The 18,659-nt window shown below is 44.7% G+C and overlaps 1 protein-coding gene across 14 annotated transcripts in view; it reads left to right on the forward strand.

Moving 5' to 3' along the window:
• The window catches only part of LOC116944118 (chromodomain-helicase-DNA-binding protein 9-like), a 171,174-nt gene that overhangs the window by 98,122 nt on the left and 54,393 nt on the right, over positions 1-18,659 (forward strand). For all 14 annotated transcript variants that reach the window (XM_076068299.1, XM_076068305.1, XM_076068309.1 and 11 more), the window contains 3 exons: positions 361-604; positions 5,586-5,762; positions 13,783-13,926. In XM_076068299.1, the coding sequence (XP_075924414.1) occupies positions 361-604; positions 5,586-5,762; positions 13,783-13,926 (565 nt within the window). The remainder of the gene's footprint in view (positions 1-360; positions 605-5,585; positions 5,763-13,782; positions 13,927-18,659) is intronic.

Below are 18,659 nucleotides of genomic sequence, written 5' to 3' on the forward strand. Positions count from 1 at the left end.
ATTTTTTTTATAATTACCTTAAATAAATACATAAATTAGCTATTAAATACATGAACATTTTCATAATAACACATCACTTGATCTAATTTCTTTATCTCATTGCTTTCTCATCACTTTATCTCATCACTTTCTCGCATCACATTCTCATCACTTAATCTCATCTCTTTTTCTCGATGCAGTCGTGTACAGTTCTAGATGCTATTCGCAGATAGCCAAAATTGCGAATAGTAAGTCCGTGAATACTGTAGTCGCAAGAAAAGTGGGTTGAGCGAAAGAACTAATGGCCATTGTCCTCTCCCACATTTATTTGCTTCGTTTTCTTCGTTTGCTCATTGCTCATTTCCGCTTTGCCGCCCACAGACAAAACTGCATCCTGGCGGACGAGATGGGACTGGGCAAGACAATCCAGTCGATCGCGTTCCTGCAGGACGTGGCGCTGGCGGGCGTGCACGGTCCCTTCCTTGTCATCGCGCCACTGTCCACCATCGCCAACTGGGAGCGCGAGTTCCGCACGTGGACCGACATGAACGCCGTGGTGTTTCACGGCAGCGTGGCGAGCCGCCAGATGATCCAGCAGTATGAGATGTACACCCGCGATGCCCAGGTCAGCACCTTGCGAATGAACGGCGGTGGCGGAAATTTAAACGACAAACTAAGCTATTTTTCTTTTGCGAGGTAAAGCCCACTGAGCTGTATAGCCTCTTTTTCAGATGCGACCTGGCCACAAATGACAGCTCAGTGACGTGGCTTATCGTGTGGATATGTATTGCAGCCAAATACTTTAAAACGCAAGTTTTTAAATGTGGAGGGGAAAAACCGGAGAAAAATCCGCGTGACCACAGGAAGAGAATACGCAAACTCCAAATATGCAGCGGGCAATCAGGGTCGGGATCGAACCCATGGCCTATATACCAGACGGGGTAGTTAACATCTCGCCACCGTGGCGCACTTTGGAAAGGCTGGAGTTGATGTATCGCACAGAAATCGTTGTGTATGTGAAATTTTCCAACGTGCTCGGTGGCCTATCAGTAATAGTGCAGCAAGTAGGATCCTGAATGATTCATATGGACCTTGAAGCGATATCCTCTCCCTCGTGAGTACATTTTCCAACATCACATGTCAGCACCCATGCCAATCTTCTCCGTCTGCTCCTGATTCCGCACGAGTGCGGGGCCTTGGCAAGGAATTATTCCATTGCAGGGGACCCTCCTCTAAAGAATTCTTAAGATGCAGCAGTGAGGCTTTTGTAGTCAAAGAATATTGTGGGTTTTTGTTTTTATTACGAGAAAGTCACCACAGTGCATTCACATTTGAAAGGAGCGCTCTGTTGGAAACCTTCTTGCTGTACTGCCATCTGCAAATTCTTCATAGCCCAGAAGGTTGGGTGTCTCAAGCACATCTCTGTGGTCTACCAAATCTTGCCACACCAACAACTGGGTTACACGCGTGCGTCACCTGGTCTTTATAGTTGAAGCACTGCGCTTTGGAGTCACATTTGATGATGGTGGAAACTGTATTCAGGCATCTTACACAACTGCCTTATTCCTCTGTAATGTCACTAGATTGTTTTTGCTTACTGCTCGTAACAATTTCAATCAAAAAACAATTAATATACACCATCTTGAAATGTGTATATAGTATGATTAGACCAGTACCACCTTGTCGGCAAAGGTTATCCTATTGTATAGATGGCCCCCACCATATGATTGTGGAAGTTATTCTGCTGGATCAATCAAGCAGGGACAGACTTCCGCTTTTGAGTACTCACGGGGTCTCTCTTGGAGCACCAGACTTGTAGGCAATTACGACGTGACATGGCATTTCAGCGGATCGCAAGGGGGGGGGGGCACTCTGTCCAGCGAGGAATAAGTTGAGCAGCTCCGGTGCCTTGTGAATTCCTATGGTTGGGGATTACGGTAATGGTTTATGCAGCAGTGTGGCCCCATCCCACTTGCTTTTAAGCAGCAGTGGAAGTTTTACAATTATTTAATGTTCAAGATTAATGCCGCTCCTCCAATTCCAGAGGACTTCAAGGATGCAATTCGATGCATTCGCATGCTCGTTTTCTGGCATTGTCAAGACATTGTTTATACTGTGTAGGAACCTCCTGGTTACACCAGCAGCCCACAGGGGATTATTGTGTCCGTCCGTCGTGCATCCAGAAATGGGTGGGGTAGGGCTGGGTGGAGAGGGGTTGGGTGGGGAGGGAGGGGCTGGGTGGGGAGGGGCTGGGTGGGGAGGGGCTGGGTGGGGCGGGTGGGGGGTGGGAGGGGTGGGGCTGGGTGGGGAGGGGCTGGTCACCCCGTGGTGCCCTTATAAAACTCAACGTTTAACCTACTCACGCCGGCTTGTGAAGGCGGTCACGGCACACACGAGGGGGTGGGTGGCCACCAACCACCGTCCGGCCATCTTCACGACATTTTCCCCTCCACGTGGAGAATCAACAACATGCGTTTGGAGTATGCGTCTGCTCTCAATCTCTACATTATAAGCCGCCAATTCGTGGGTATTGTACTCTTTTTTTTTGAGGAACAGCTTTTTTTCTCTCTCCACCATCCCAGGTCCCCACTCGGTCCCCACCCTTCACGCCGGCTTGTGCCCGCCCTCACAGTCGGGCATATTTGCGGAACACACCACGTGGTGCCGCCGTTGACCCTGGCCATTGACCGAGCAATCCAACGTTCCTACCAGCTCCCTCCGCAGGAATGTGTTCCCTGATAACTTAAAGCAGCCCTTTGCAAATATATGAATTGATAATGTAACAAATGACGGTCTTAAACAAGCACTCCGGGTAATTTACAGCTTGCAGTTACACCTTTCTGCCAGTGCCTTGTCTCATTAAATGTGCTAAAATTGTGTGTTGTCACTGTTTAGTGTATCTTCTTCTTCCACGTGCTTGTCCCACTCATGTGGGATCCACTGTCCTTGCCAGCCTTCTCGACGCACCCTTGTTCTGCGCCATCTCTCTTTCCACTCCTCGGGCCACCATGTCCGATCGCACCACATAGCCCCACCTCCTCTTCTGCCTTCCTCTTGATCTATTTCCTTCCACACTTGCATCACTTGCATCTTCTGACCCACGTCATGTTATTTATTATTTTAAGAAATTATATTTTATAAAAGAAAGTTCAGAAGGCCTGTGGGTTGAGTTTGGGGATACTACCTCTCAGGAATCTTGGGGATATTGTAAGGGAGGCTGCCTTCAGGAAGGGGTTTTATATTGTGCATTAGCAAAACACTGCTGTGGTGTTTGATTTAAAAAAATGAAACCATCTTAACCACAACAATCACCAGAACGAGGTTCTGAAGGCCAGCTCCTCCCTCAACTGTGTGTAAACACGAGCGGCTCTCAGCATGCCAGGCCTGCATGTCGCCAATGCTAGAGGAGCAAAAATCCCTCCAATAATCTGTAAACATCTGCATTGCGCACATTGCCACTGAGCATGGGCTCACTGCAGTTTTACTTCCCGACTGTGTGGATTCATAATCTGAGGTGGTAGGTGGCCTCTGCCCTTGCTGATATGTTTGTCTTGTTTTTGGCATTGTAATGAGGAGCTCTGCATAGTGTTTCCTTCTTGAAGCACAGCATCCGCACAGCAATACAAGAAGAACATTAGCCCTACATTAAAATGTCGTAAAACATCTGGGAGAAAATAATCAACTTAACTAACTTTTGGCTGCTCTGTCTGATGCACTGCACTGTGGTTTTCACTGGCCTGGTTACCAAGTCCCGTGGGTTTGCTTGATTTAAGCCACGCGAACTGAGCGCGGACCGTCTCGGGATGGCTGCATCACTGACCTGACTGGCAGCAGCTGTACACAGCATAAGAAGAATGCCTAATGGCACCATCGCAGGGGTGAGCATCTGGCTCCTCACTGACACTCCCGAGGCAGGCGATGCTCAGCGGTTAAGCAGCTGCGTAACTCAGCCTCCAGAAGGTGTGGAGCTAGCATAGGCGGGAGGGCGACCGCTACGGGAAGGGGAAAGATTTTACAAGACATGTGGCACCGCGCTGTGATAGTCATTCCAATTTGAGGAATTGCTTTGTGCGGTACACGCCTAAGCAGTCGAGCAGACGACTCATTGGCCTTGCAGAAGAAACACAAAATGTGCATGCAGGGGAGGAGAGGGAGGATTATCCGCAGTGCCGTTGTGTGGGCCGCTTGCCAGATGGGCTTGGCGTCGGCAAATATACGGCGGGGACCAACTGGTTTGACTTTTAGTTGACATTTGCGGCCCTTTGGGGACTCTACCTAAAACGTTAAACGTAATGCCCACATCACGCCCCAATTTTCCAATTTAATTCGATATTTTAAAAGTCTAATAGAATGGCTTATCAAGGTATGATATCGGAGCCTGGGAAGAATCTTTTAGATTTGCTCTTTGTCTGCTATACATTTATGGAGTGACATTTTATATCGCTGGAAACAATAAAATTAATTTGGTGCGATTGGCATATGGTTTGCATGATTTGCATTCGTAAGATACTAGTCAAGATAATCTTATGGGGTAGTGGTAGACTGATTCACGAATTGTTTTCTTTGTCAATTCTTCCTGAATTACATAAAGGTATATATTGAACAAGTGACATGAGATACATGTTAGCACTGTCTTGGGCTTTGTAACTTGGGCATTGTACTAGTATTTACAAATGTCTCACTGCATTGCTGCTTGCATTAATATGCCGTTGCAAGCAATGTACATTCACGCTCTTGGTTAAAATCCCATTTAGTAACAGTTTGCTCTTCGGTCATCCATGCTTTTTGTGTTTAGTTTGTTGTCCTTCCCCGCATCTCCGATTAGCATGGTTGGCAATGTACAGTGCGAAAGAGTGTCAATATACATATGTAGAGGTGTTACGGGAGGGTGACACGCGGTTGTAGGGCGGTGGCCACAACCACGTCCGCTACGGCCACCACCCTGGGGGGCTGTGGGGGATGCTGTGGTCCCTCCCAGCCCCACCCCTCAGTGAGGGACAGTATAAAAGGTGGGACCCGGGGAGCTGAGAGGCAGTTCGACTCAAGCAAGATGAAGAGCCAGTGAAGAAGATCGACTCGCTAGACCCTGGAACTCCTTTGGCCCGCTGTCCTTTTGAGGGCCGGGCAAAGCAAGCCAGGGTGCGACACCAGAGCCACGAGGGCCGATGTCCTTCTGAGAGCCGGACTCGTGTGGCTGGTGATCGGGACCTGCGCCGAAGCTGGGCCAGGTCAGACAGCCTCCTGAGAGAGGACCAGGATAGAGGGAACCAGGGAGCTAGCGTGGGCTAAAGCTCGGGGAACGTTCCCTCTGTAGAGTACGGGTGAAGAGGCCTGTACCTCTTCAAGTATCAGATTCGCCACTGTGATTGAAGCGTCTGTAATAAATACGTGTTGCCTCAAGTGAACAGTCTCCAACGTCAATATAAGGCCACTACACATACAAATAAACTGGCCCCTGCTATTGAAATGTGGAATTTTCACTGCCAAGACGATTTCCATCCCATTGGTCATTTGAGCAGGGAAAACACTGTGACCTGGACTCACGGTCGTCTTTGTCGCTGTCTCTCGCGTGCGTTTGCGTGTGCGTGCTCGCCGCGGCGACACAGGGCTACATCACGCCTGGCGCATACCGGTTTGACGCCGTCATCACGACCTTCGAGATGATCCTTACCGACTGCCCAGAGCTGCGCAGCATCGAGTGGCGCTGCGTCATCATCGATGAGGCTCACCGGCTCAAGAACCGCAACTGCAAGCTGCTCGAGGGACTCAAGCTCATGGCCCTGGTACGCTGGCTCAGCCAGTAGCACACAACACAGAGAAAGCTATAGCCGGAAATTCAGGGGGAACCTTTTTCATTTCGAGTTCACGGTACCACGTGGGTTTGAGGCTTGTGTTGCAGGAAGGAAGCTTAAGCCTGGTTTCAAGTTAATTTGTTTGTGATCAGATTATTCGAACTCTGTACACACAGGCGGCCACCGTGCACACACAGGCGGCCACCGTGCACATACATGTGATCACCGTGCACATACATGTGATCACCGTATACACACAGGTGGCCACCTGTGTGTACATACATGTGATCATCGTGTACACACAGGTGGCCACCGTGTACACCCAGGTGGCCACCGTGTACACACAGGTGGCCATTGTGTACATACATGTGATCACCGTATACACACAGGTGGCCACCGTGTACACACAGGTGGCCACCGTATACACACAGGTGGCCACCGTGTACACACAGGTGGCCACCGTGTACACACAGGTAATCACCGTATACACACAGGTGATCACCGTATACACACAGGTGGCCATTGTGTACATACATGTGATCACCGTGTACACACAGGTGGCCACCGTGTACACACAGGTGGCCACCGTGTACACACAGGTGGCCACCGTGTACACACAGGTGGCCACCGTGTACACACAGGTTGTCATAGGGCTCATAATAAAGCGGGTTTTTTTTTCTTGTTAGATGGCATCAGTAAAAATTCGTCATTAACCCACCAACAACCGACACAGTAAATTAGTAAGGTTTGTCACTTAAACACAACGTGCCAATTAGTTACTACTTCAGCACACCGGTGTGTTGGAGAGTAAACCCACAACACTTACAATTTGACTGCGACGTTTCACTGGTGATTACAACCAGCATCAACAGGCAATTTGCCTGAAGAAGCTGGTTGTATTGGTTCAAGGCATGCAAACTCTTGACTGTCTTTTTTTTTTGTCTTCACTCAATGCTGGCCAACTGCCGATCTTGCAGTTCACCAGCATTGATTCAAGCAATCCGAGCTCTCGCTCTTGGGACACTGCTTGTCGAAATTAGTCCAGAGTTTGCTATGACATGGATAATTAACATCAAAATTAAAAAGAAAATGGATCAAAAGCAAGCAAAATTGTGCAATGAAGTGTGGCGAGATGCACGCTTGGAATTAGGCTGAGAGACAAAAAGAGCACCACGTGGATCGATGAACATGTCCGGGTCAGAGACCTCATATTGACTGTTAGGAAAAAAATAAATGGGCTTGGCTGGGAATCCGCGCAAGAAAATATCCCATGATGCAGTGGCAGGCAAAAGAGAGAACATGCCCCAAGATGATTGTCTGCTGTGTGAATGAAATGGTGAAATCAACTCTTGTGTGCAAGTGCCAGCTTGATAATTGCATCACGGGGCCATGTACATGCACCAGGTTATTTTGTAATACTATGTCATTAAGAGCTGCAGTAAGGTCCATCGTCAAAGTTCATGTCTGCATTATCCGGGTGTATTTTTGGACCGATTTTAGCCAGCTGCAGGTGAGTATTAAATGTGTATCTCTCTCTGCTTATCTGGGTGACGCACGGCTAATCGATCGACAAGCATCGCCACAGTTGCCTTGCCCATTGCTGTTGCTCGTGTAATAGCTCCCGTAAAAGTCCTGGACATTTTGTCTGTACCCAGCAAATTAACATCACAACACGCAAAAGTACACGTAAAATGAAAAAACAAAATCGACATCTACCAGGAACTAGCTTTGGATGTGTCCTTCTGTGGTGTTGGGCTACTGCTGTGCCAGTGTTACTTTTGAAATAGATTGCTTTCCACTTGAATGCTACATTTGAGAGAAGTGAAGCTTTTTTCAACGGTTTTACTTAACTTGTTTCCGCTGGGGTCGCTTGGTATCTTTTTATCAAGAAGGCAACGCACAGCTCGCTCTATGTTGTGTGCTCTTTCGTGAGTTCTCGCTGCTCTTTAGGATTATTTTCGTGCATATATTTGTCAGAGGTCTATTGAACATACACCATGCTGTCGGTGAATCAACCAGGCAGTTGAAATCGAGGTAAACACTCATGGATGTGGAATAATTCAATTGCAGCACAGGCCAGTGAAATAAGAAGACAACAATCATACCACAATGTATTTTTTTTACGGAAGTAATGCAACGTCGTGTTTAAGCTATAACAAATGCTGATCGCCTGTGTTGCATTTAGAAACGATGTTAACTTCACAGTGTGTTTGTGCATCTGCGTGCGGTGGCACTGCACTATGTACCCGGCGACCCGAATTCGATTGTTGCTCACGGCCAACAGTGGTAACAATTTTTCTAAAATGGTCCTCAAATGAGTACTTGGTGTGATGTGTAGGCATGTGCAAACATCGCCACTGTGGAGACAAAGGTCGCCAGGCATGGTGCTGGCCACCCAGCCAACAGTCTGTTAAGGCTATACGGGGAATCTTTGTCTCTTTTTATTACTTTATTATCCAGTATAAATTACCCATTCGACTGAGGTCCCAGCAGATATGTTGCTAATTCACATTTAAAATCTGTGCATGCTCATAGCCCCCCCAAATGTGACAGTGCATGTTTTTGTACAAATATTGAATCCATTGCACTTGCAACATTTGTAGAGAAGTAATAATGCAGAACTTGCATGTTGGTTGTAGCACAGCACACGTGTAATAACACGTCGGGTTTTATTAATGCACTTGCTGGAGCTCTATGGGGTGGAGATGAGAAAGCATCCTTGCTCATCCGCCTCTGCCATTAAATTCCTAAAATTCTCAAGCAGGCTGTGCACACGCACAAGCACGTACACACCCACTCGCCAACCCACACACACGCACACAGAAGACAAAGATCCTCCACATGCAGACAGACAAACAGACTTGATGAAAGTGCATTTCAGTGAACAGTTGTAAAGGCAAAATTGGCAAATTGAGGCAGTGGTGTGGCTGTCACCACAACCAATTACCTGTGTCTCTCCATTTGCTCATGTGTACACATCACACAAGTACTTGTTTAATCAGCCAAGGACTGGTTTAGATGCCACTGTTTTTCGCCATTGCCAGGAATTCAATCTAGGTCACTGAGTTTATGGTGCGGTCTGATTACTTTTGTGCCAGTGTTTTCCACAAAAATAAAGACAAATTCCCCGTACAGCCTTAAAAGGCCGTTGGGGCAAGTGCTGTTAATGAGCACCTATGAAGTCCGACACGCCACACGAAGGGGTGGGTGGCCAGTACCACGCCCAGCCCCCTTTATCTCCCCAGTGGCGATGTTTGCACATCGCACCAGATACTCATTTGAGGCTGAGGCAGGATCCAGTTGAAATAAATCGTCACCGATGTTGGCCGTGAGCAGCAATCGAATTCTGGTCACCGGGTTTGTTGCGCAGCGTGCAAACCACTACACGACCACTTCTCACTGTTTCCCACAACACACACATGGGCTCATATACACTCACCCACTTATTCATACTTTGACTGCAACTTAGTACACAGTGTGACTATATACAATGTGGGAATCACTTTCTTTTCCCTTTCACTAGCAGTTTAACATTAATGAATCAAGTCGCCTGTTAGCATGCCAACCTTACATGCAGTTGGCATTAAATGTAGGATTGGTGTAAAATATCAAGATTCATCTCTTGCTTAACACGGTGTAATGCAGACACTCATAGGGTAAAACCACGAGCCCAGAAAAGCTGAGTGATTCTTGGTGAAGTCGTTAAAAGCCTTAGGTGGGTTTCTTTATCCACCATTGTCTCTGGCCACTCATTTAAAATGATAGGTATCATCTTACAGCCCTTATGGTTGGTGTAATACCCAAATACTCATGCATTCTAGGCACAACAAGACTTGAAAACAAGTTGCATTGCTCCGTTTGAGCACTTGTTTTCCGTTAGTGGATTGTGAAACAAAAGGGGGCAGAGAATTTACCGGCGTAACACAAACAGTGTGCAGATTATCAGAGGTAGACGTCACACATCACATGAGTAATGGGGATCTCACTTTGGACTGGAAAATTTTCTCTGGTCGGTCATGGCCAAGTTTCTCAAAATGTGATGACTGGCTGAACTCCAGTAGTGGTTAACACGCACACACACACACATGCGGCAGCGTAAGTCAGAAGCAAGAGGCACATTTGTTGCTCGTTATTAAAGGAGACAGAACAGCTGGGTGACCCAAAGGAATAATGCATTCTGCAGAAATCCAAAGAAGAGTGGAAATCAAAATCAGAGGGTGAAAATCCTTATCAAAGATACTTTCCATATAGTCATATTTGACGAGTAGGATATGTTTTCATACATTTTTTTCACACCATTACAATAGATTAAAGCTGTGCTTAAGAATCAGATCAGATACTTGTCGAATATATTGAAATTAGATGTAGTGTTTGATCCATGACCATGTCCAGCGTCAAAGGTCATATGTTGGTGTCTGCACCCACATTATTATTAGAATTCATTATATTAACAATTCAATTAATAATTAAATATGGACATGGGTACCGTCGTGCAGACAATGCATGAAGTGCCTGCCCTGGCCACATACAGTGAGGGAAAAAAGTATTTGATCCCCTGCTGATTTTGTACGTTTGCCCACTGACAAAGAAATGATCAGTCTATAATTTTAATGGTAGGTTTATTTGAACAGTGAGAGACAGAATAACAAAAAAATCCTGAAAAACGCATGTCAAAAATGTTATAAATTTATTTGTCCAAATAAACCTACCATTAAAATTATAGACTGATCATTTCTTTGCCAGTGGGCAAGCAAACGTACAAAATCAGCAGGGGGTCAAATACTTGTTTTCCTCACTGTAACTCTCCCCACGATTCTCTGAAATTGGGGGTCATCGTGCAGGGGAAAGCTTAACCATCAGAGTAGTTTTTGATTACAAGTGAATTTTAAACAAAACACATTCGTCAATAAACTACCTTAAAAATTAAAATATATATTTGGCGATGTTGCAAGCATTGGCCCTTGTTCATAATATTAAAAAACATATACAACACAAATATCTACATATACAACACGCTCATTTCCAGTGGTATTCTTGGGTCAATGGTGGACTCCCAACAATTTTGTGGGATACGCACATTTGAATCCCCCTGGGGGAATGATGGACTGTTTCAGTGCTCTGTCAGGGTTTGAACTCTGATACGTTTTATTGTGAGTCGGGCAGTCGGCGGTTACAGTGCTACCTGCCAGATTAAATGGAAAGTATGAATAAGTTTAGCAAGACATTTTTTTCAAGGACAATTCTTGAATTTTTTTTCCAATTTGCAGATAATTTCCATGAAGTTTTAAACTGTTAGGCTTCTTCTTGCTAACAAAAGTGAAGTCACCCGATTCCACATCACTACACATTTATCGTGAAATATTTGGGCATGATGTCATGGAAGTGACATCACTTCCTGTCATGTAATTTCTCCTATTGATCCAAACTTTTTTTATAGGCTGGATTTTAGTATATTCTGTATGAATCTGAAAATGGGGAATATTGTTCTCTGATTAACTTATTCCTGGAATGGAAGTGAACAGCTCATGGCAGATAGGACTACATTCAGTGCTCACAACTTCAAGTGGCTTCTATATTGTATGTTAACGTGTCTATACAGGATCAGACGATCAGGCTCGGCAATATCTGTTAAGATGGCTAGCCACCTTTTAAGCACCCGGAGACAGGTGCGGCGTGATGCCCTTGCGAAATGTCGCACTCATTGCCATGACGCGGTAAAGGGATTTCGCCGGCGTCCCCAGACGCCGGTCGCGGCACATACTGACAACGCCAGAACCTTGTTTACTCGAGCGTGGCCGTGACACTTCCTAGTGGTTAAAAGAACGCCAGGGCTGCTGGTTAACTCATTCCGGTGAGCAGAGGGGCTGAGCCTTTACGCGACATCGTCGCATGGTATAGATGTTATGCACCATGTTTGACTTGAAAATATCAATCGGCTGCATTGGCTGGAACCCAGTGTTTGTGACCTAAATAGGGGCAGCAGCAAATGCCAGGCATGCATGAGAGAGAGACTCAAAAGATGAAGGTTAGCCCAGCACACAGGGCTCAAATCTCTACGGGTTGGTTATTTTTGTTTAAATGTATTCTGAAGGACATTTTTTCAGCATATAAAATGTATCGATTCTTCTTGCGATACATGCTTGGAATTGCTTGTGTAGAATCTGTTATAAACACTTTTATGCAAATTATGTACAAATTATGTGCTCATGTTAGATATTTCTGAATGGACTAGACAAATCTGTACAAACGAGACAGTCCATTCGATTCTTGAATTGAATCACCACTCTAAATCATGCCAATCATATTTCGGAGGGATGTGAATTGTTACTCAATATTCTCATCAAACTTGCAAACTGGCCAAATGCGATGGGGAATAGTTGATGGGTCTCCACACTTTCATTTTGTGTACCTACAGAACTAATGATCAATGATTTTTCAGTGTTTCCCTGAAAACACTGAAAATAGTAAATTATGGATTATAGCTGAATATCTTTAAGCTTTTTCATGCACTTCTAATGCTTTAATGCTGTTGTGTGGTGCTTATCTTATCGTCATTTATATATATAGTACTATGATTTTGAACGCAAACGAACATCTTTCAAGTTAACGTTCTTTCCGTATGTCGCCGCTGCCCACCTCTGCCGGTATAAACCCCAGCGTATGTACCGGAGATTCACTTCGCTGCAATCAATCCCAATGTGTGTATGGTCTGACTGTAATAAGAGTTAATCTGTGATTTGCGGCTTCTATGAAAATACGTTTTCAGTGTAGTGCTAAAAGCTCCCATTTCTCTAAATTGCTCAACACAAATAAAGGTGCTGGATAGCCTCGTGGACGGTGCCTCTTTTGCCAGCTTACGGTTAAATTCCCACAACCGCCCTGTTGTAATGTCTTCGGAGAATACCCGGCGTGCCGCAGTCTAACTGTGAAATTTAACTTTTAAAAAGACCATTATATCGTGGGTAGAGCGCTTGACTCGTGGGTTGTCATCTCGGTAAAATGTGCATGAGCCCAACCGCTCTGCAGTGTTGTAAACGTGAGTAGCAGTTGGCGAGAGGTCCGCAGTGGCTGTTGTACGGAGAGACGGTGGAATCTGTGCTGCTGGCTGAACGCCACCAATTAAGATCAGCGTGCCCACCCCCCCACTGTTCAGATGCTTTGACCTTAACATTGTGAAATGCTATAACACCATAATCATTACCCAGACCCAACTGGTAGAGGAGGCATTACATTTCAAGGGGCTGCCACCCAATCAGAGTAAGGTGCAACCAAAACAACAAATAGTTTGAGTCTCAGGCTGCCTGACACAAGACTGGCGCTTCGCTAATGAGGGGGAAACATGACTTCATTTACTTATTTTAATCATTACTTACCACGAAAATCCTCGCTGGGTCTCTTTTTCAGGAGGGTTCTATCATGTATGTTGGCGGTAGTGATTGCTGTGTGTATCCCGATGATTGCTGTGTATATCTCCGTTGAGTAATTTGCGGGTCATTTCTTCAAATTTGGACCGTGACGTCGGCACACAATGGCCCACTCTTGCCGATGACGTCACGTGATGTTTCACGTCCACTGTGAAGCAGATGGTGAGGATTTGCTGCTGTAAATAAACCCACAATATTAATCAGGGCGGCCGCTGCATTCGAACAGTGAACCTCTGGAACAAGTGGCAAACGCGCTACTGTTTCGGTCTAGCACGGTCGAGCAGCAGCTTGACCGTGTCACTGTCCCAGTCATAGTCAGGCACTCGGTCATAGCACTGAGGTCACCGCTTTGCTATTGTCTTTACGTATGGGAGAGCTAGCTGCGGTGTAGTCACGGGGGGTGCTGCGATGGCACGCTTCACGGCAACCATAAAGGCTCTCTCGTCATCATCAAAGCTTGAACCTCGCGCGGGACAGCCTAAGACGCGCAGCCTCGGTACAAATCTCTTAAGGCAAGTATAGGATGCTGTGGATGGAAGGGCGCCCGTTGAAGTGCGTTGGTGTCTGTGGCCGCGCGCTGTCGCCAGGAGCACAAGGTGCTGCTGACGGGGACGCCGCTGCAGAACACAGTGGAGGAGCTCTTCAGCCTCCTCAACTTCCTTGAGCCGGCGCGCTTCCCCTCCGAGTCCTCCTTCCTGCAGGAGTTTGGGCAGCTCAAGTCGGAGGAGCAGGTAACGCCACGTCAGGAGGACAGGTTGAGGAATTGGCCGAATGTCCCAAAACACGCGCTCCTGCACGAGTGCCTTGAGACTCGGAGCGAGATATTTGTCTTGCAGAACTCGGGGACAGAAAAGGCTCATCAATAGGCAGCTGGGTGCACCTGTTTGTGAGTGTTTGTCACGTGACTTGGGGTTTACAAGTTTGAATCCCATCCTGGCTCATAGGTTATGCAGTGTGATACCAAAATACTAACCGAATGGGCGCGGATCATTTGGTGATATCAGATTATTTGCTGAAAATAATTTCTTAATGAGACACCAAATATCTCGCAAAGTTATTGGTGAAAAGAGTCTTCTTGCGTTTGGTGGTAAGATTGATGAGAAAAGCCATCGGTCTTGGACAAAGTGCTCCCAGGCAACTAAGATTGATCTAAAAGCTTTAGCAGTTGTTGGTGTGTCCTTATATTTCTGCATCAGAGTTACACACATAGGCATAAGCAGTTACAGCAACACTAAATGGGTAGCTAATTGGACGTTGGACTAAGCGCAAATATTGCTCGTCGCATCGTAATGGTTAAATGCCGTCATTGGCATTCTGCGTATGACTCACTCGGCAGCTCGGACATCCATTTAATGACAGCTGGGCAATACTAATCGGCAACAGGCAAGAGCAGGGAGCACAATGCAACCTAAGCATGCTAATGTCATCCGTCTTTACCCCGGGTGAGCGCATGCTGCTGGGCACGGCTGCTGATGTGCATTCTGTTGACCTATAGCGGCCACCTCGGTGCCGCACGCTTGACTGATGAGCCAACATTGCTATTTGTTGCCCAAACAATATTCCCATGTCGGTGATGTTGGGTTCAGGATGTGCGTGCCTCAGTGGCCATGCTGGGACTTGTAATGATGGTGCTCTGCATGAGACGTTATCCGAGCTGGGTGCAGTGCATAGATCGTAGCCATTCATTATCCGGTCGAGTTAGGACTCCCGACGCATCATCTTCCGACGTTTTCACTCCGTACCCTGGCAATGAAGCTTCAACTCCGTCAGCATCACAACCGGCTTTGTTAATAATATCAATTTGACAGCAATATCATGTGCGTTTAAGCAATATCCAAATTGAATAGATAATTTATTTGAAGGTTGGACACGTGAACCTAAAATATATTCATGAAAGTAAAATTAAACATGTCACGTCAAGGATGTTCACAGCGAATATATTTTTCTAAAAAGTATTTTGTAAAAGTGAAGGCGTAAATTTTTTTCCCACCCTGAACGGTGAATGGTGAAGTCTCGCAATTCTCATATGGTTCCATGTGTTCTCATTGTAATTTCCAACATTAATCTTTTTGTGCGTCTGCATACTTCTCAGCTATAGTTTCATGTTCTATGTCAGAGTCCATGTATGTCATGGCAGGTAATATGCACTGCGGTGAAACATTCGTATGTCAGATGTAATTTTCCAAAAGCACCCTATTCCGCTCTTTCACCTCTTTATTTCACACTCTGTAGGGTTTCATAGTTGTGTCCCTTCAACTTTTATTTCCTTTTGTCAAGCAAACTTATGAATTCAGATATTTTTTTGTTATTTTTCTATAGAGCCCAACTTTGCAGCCGTCTCTATTAAGTGATTAAATATTTTCCTTTGATTGTTATAATTAATATCAGCATATTATTTTGTTTCATGGTTTTATTTACAAAATTAAATGTTCATGTCTCTTTGTCTGACTTGCCTTCTGAAAAGTATTTAAATCCAATCTCAGTGTAGCTGTTGCATTCTTTCTCAACGGTTTTGAATAGCAAATACCATTATGGTAAGTCTTTGTAGATGGTAAAAAGGGAATTTCACAAAAGAGCTAAATAAAATAATATATTTTGATATAGTAACCCATTAAATATATACATTACTTAGTTATTCTGCATTGGCAGTGGTGCATAAACACACTTTATTAACAACCAAATGTATCGAAAAGGCATCCAAAACAGACAATCTGCCCGCTGAGCTTAACCGAAATGGGAAATATTTTTCATATTCCAAAAAAATAGTTGACAATTTTAACCTTCATTTTTTTGAAGCTGGTAATCTTTTTGATAATGTATTGGGAGTCACCCCTGCTCATGCAAATTCCTACACCCCTGTCCAAACATTAAACGAATTTAGTTTCCAGCCAATCCACGAAAGTAATGTTCTGAAACAACTGTCCTACCTCAAAGGGTCCTCCTCTACCGGAGCAGATAGTATTCCCGTCTTTGCTCTACTAACTGTTGGTCACCTAATATACAAACCTATAGCCCATATTTTCAACCTGTCCATCAAAGAAGCATCAGTTCCTCTAGAATGAAAACATTCCTACGTCCGTCCACTTCACAAAGGGGGCCCTAAAGATGATCCAAATAACTACCGACCTATCTCATTTTTGTCCCCGTTGATGAAAATTTTTGAAAAATTATTGACCTACCAAATTAGCAGTTTCCTGTCCACCAACAATCTACTACATCTAAAACAATCTGGGTTCTGAAAAAAATACAGCACCACATCTGCTGCTTTAGACTCTCTGAATCACATTTACAGTAGCCTTGATAATAGGCAGTACTGTGCCTGTCTTTTTCTAGACCTTTCCAAAGCTTTTGATACAGTAGACCACAACACCCTGCTTAGTAAAGTAAGTTGCCTCGGTTTTTCCGAAAACGCAGTAAAATGGTTACAAAATTACCTCTTTTCTCGCACCCAAACTGTATTCACAGATGGTTGGAGGCCAAACAGTGTTAAGATAACAAAAGGGGTTCCACAGGGTTCCATCCTCGGCCCCCTTTCGTTCTCTCTTTATGTCAATGACTTGGGCACTGACCTGGATCATTCCAGGGTAAATCTTTTTGCAGATGACACGATACTGATTACTGCTGGCCGCTCTCCGGATGACGTGATTGCTAAGCTACAGGGTGATTTCAACAAACTACAACATCAGCTAGTTGCTCTTAAACTAGTCCTGAATACCTCCAAAACCAAGGTGCTATGCTTCTCACCAGGACTAAAGCAGGAAGTTATTTTTCCCCAATTACATTCCTTAAATAATTATCAAATAGAGCAAGTCAAGATCTATAAGTATCTTGGGGTCATCCTGGATTCAAAACTGAATTTTGAAGATCACATTGATTATATTGGTAAAAAGACAAAAATAAAAATTGGTTTTCTGTATCGACACAAGCACTGCTTCCCCCCAATCTTCCGTTTGGAATTGATACAAGCTACCATACTGCCTCTACTTGACTACTATGACATCGTGTATAAATCAGCCCCAAGTATTGTACTTAAGAAGCTTGATTCCATCTATCACTCGGCCTTAAGATTTACATTGAACTGCCCATATAGGACTCACCACTGTGATCTCTACATTGGGTCAAACTTAACATCTCTTAATGTTCGACGGTTTGTGCACCAGATCTTATTTAATCACGATGAACTTACAAAATAATCTACAGACTACCTGCTGGATCTCCTCTCTGTTTCAAAGAACAAATTTGACCTCAGGTCTTCACTCATTTACCAGCTACACATTCCCTATTGCCGTACAAAAACTGGAGGGAAGGGTCTTTGCTATTGATGCCCCCAGGGTCTGGAATGCTATTGCCAATAAACTGCAACTTGAATCGCTACCAATGAGATCTTCTCTCAAAACTGCTCTAGAGGAGTTATACACCCCTAGCTGCCACTGCTATTCATTGGCGTAAAATAAAATAAAATGTTTCGCTCCAGATGACGCTGCAAAGTATTATCTGTATTTTGATTTAGCGTGCCGATCTTAAAGGTGCATTGAAAAATTTGATACTCCGACTGATGCTTCTGTTGTTGTGGAGTAACTCATGCAGCCGGCTATGGCTCTCGGATTTGGTGTTGCATGTTATTTATGTAGTTTATTGTAAAAATTCGGTCACAGTCCCTGTGATCACTGTTACTTTGCAGTTATTGCTTTATTTTTTGGTGATTTCGAAAAGTTTTTTGGTTTTGACATGTTTGTTTTGTTGTAGTATGGAGTTAGACTGATGGCCTTAATCTAAGTTTTCTTGTGGTTTTGTTGTTGTTGGTTGATTTGCATCCCACTGGGATTTTTTGCACACAGCGTTGGTGTACAGTGCTTTTTTCAGGAATATTTTGCTGTTTTTTCATGGATTTTCTGTTTGCACAGTCACATAGTCACTTTAAGATGTTTTCTTTTTTTTTTGTGGTTGCACCCGATTCAAGAGCTGAATGGCTCACAGGGCTATACCAAAATAAATAAACTGAAAACTGAAATCTTGTACCTGCAACACTAAATTTCAGCTCTTCTATTGAGTCACTCTGCATTTTATATCTCCAGCACTCTGCATTTCAGCTCTTCTATTGAGAGTTTGATACAAGATGCAGCACTCCACGTGTAGCTTTGACAGTGGAGTTGATAAAAAAAAATAACCAGTCAACCCAGGATTGGGAACAGCATGGCTCAGGATTAAAGTGCAACCTTTGCCTGCAGTGATCATGCATTTCCGTACTGAAGTATGTGCGTGTTTTATGTCACAAGCAGCCACGCTCTGGGTCAATTACCGAATGGTATAGCCCTGTGAGCCAAAATAAGTCAACTGAAAACAAACTGAAACTCAACTGAAATTAATCTACATATATAAAAGTGAAATTTGTGAATGTGTGTCTTCGAAATGTTTAGCATAATTCCCGACATGCAACAAACTTGAAATTTGGCATGTGAGTAGC

Source organism: Petromyzon marinus, chromosome 20, assembly GCF_048934315.1.
Source record: "Petromyzon marinus isolate PM22_M1 ecotype Great Lakes invasive population chromosome 20, UKy_Petmar_22M1.pri1.0, whole genome shotgun sequence".
In the NCBI taxonomy this organism is placed as follows: domain Eukaryota; kingdom Metazoa; phylum Chordata; class Hyperoartia; order Petromyzontiformes; family Petromyzontidae; genus Petromyzon; species Petromyzon marinus.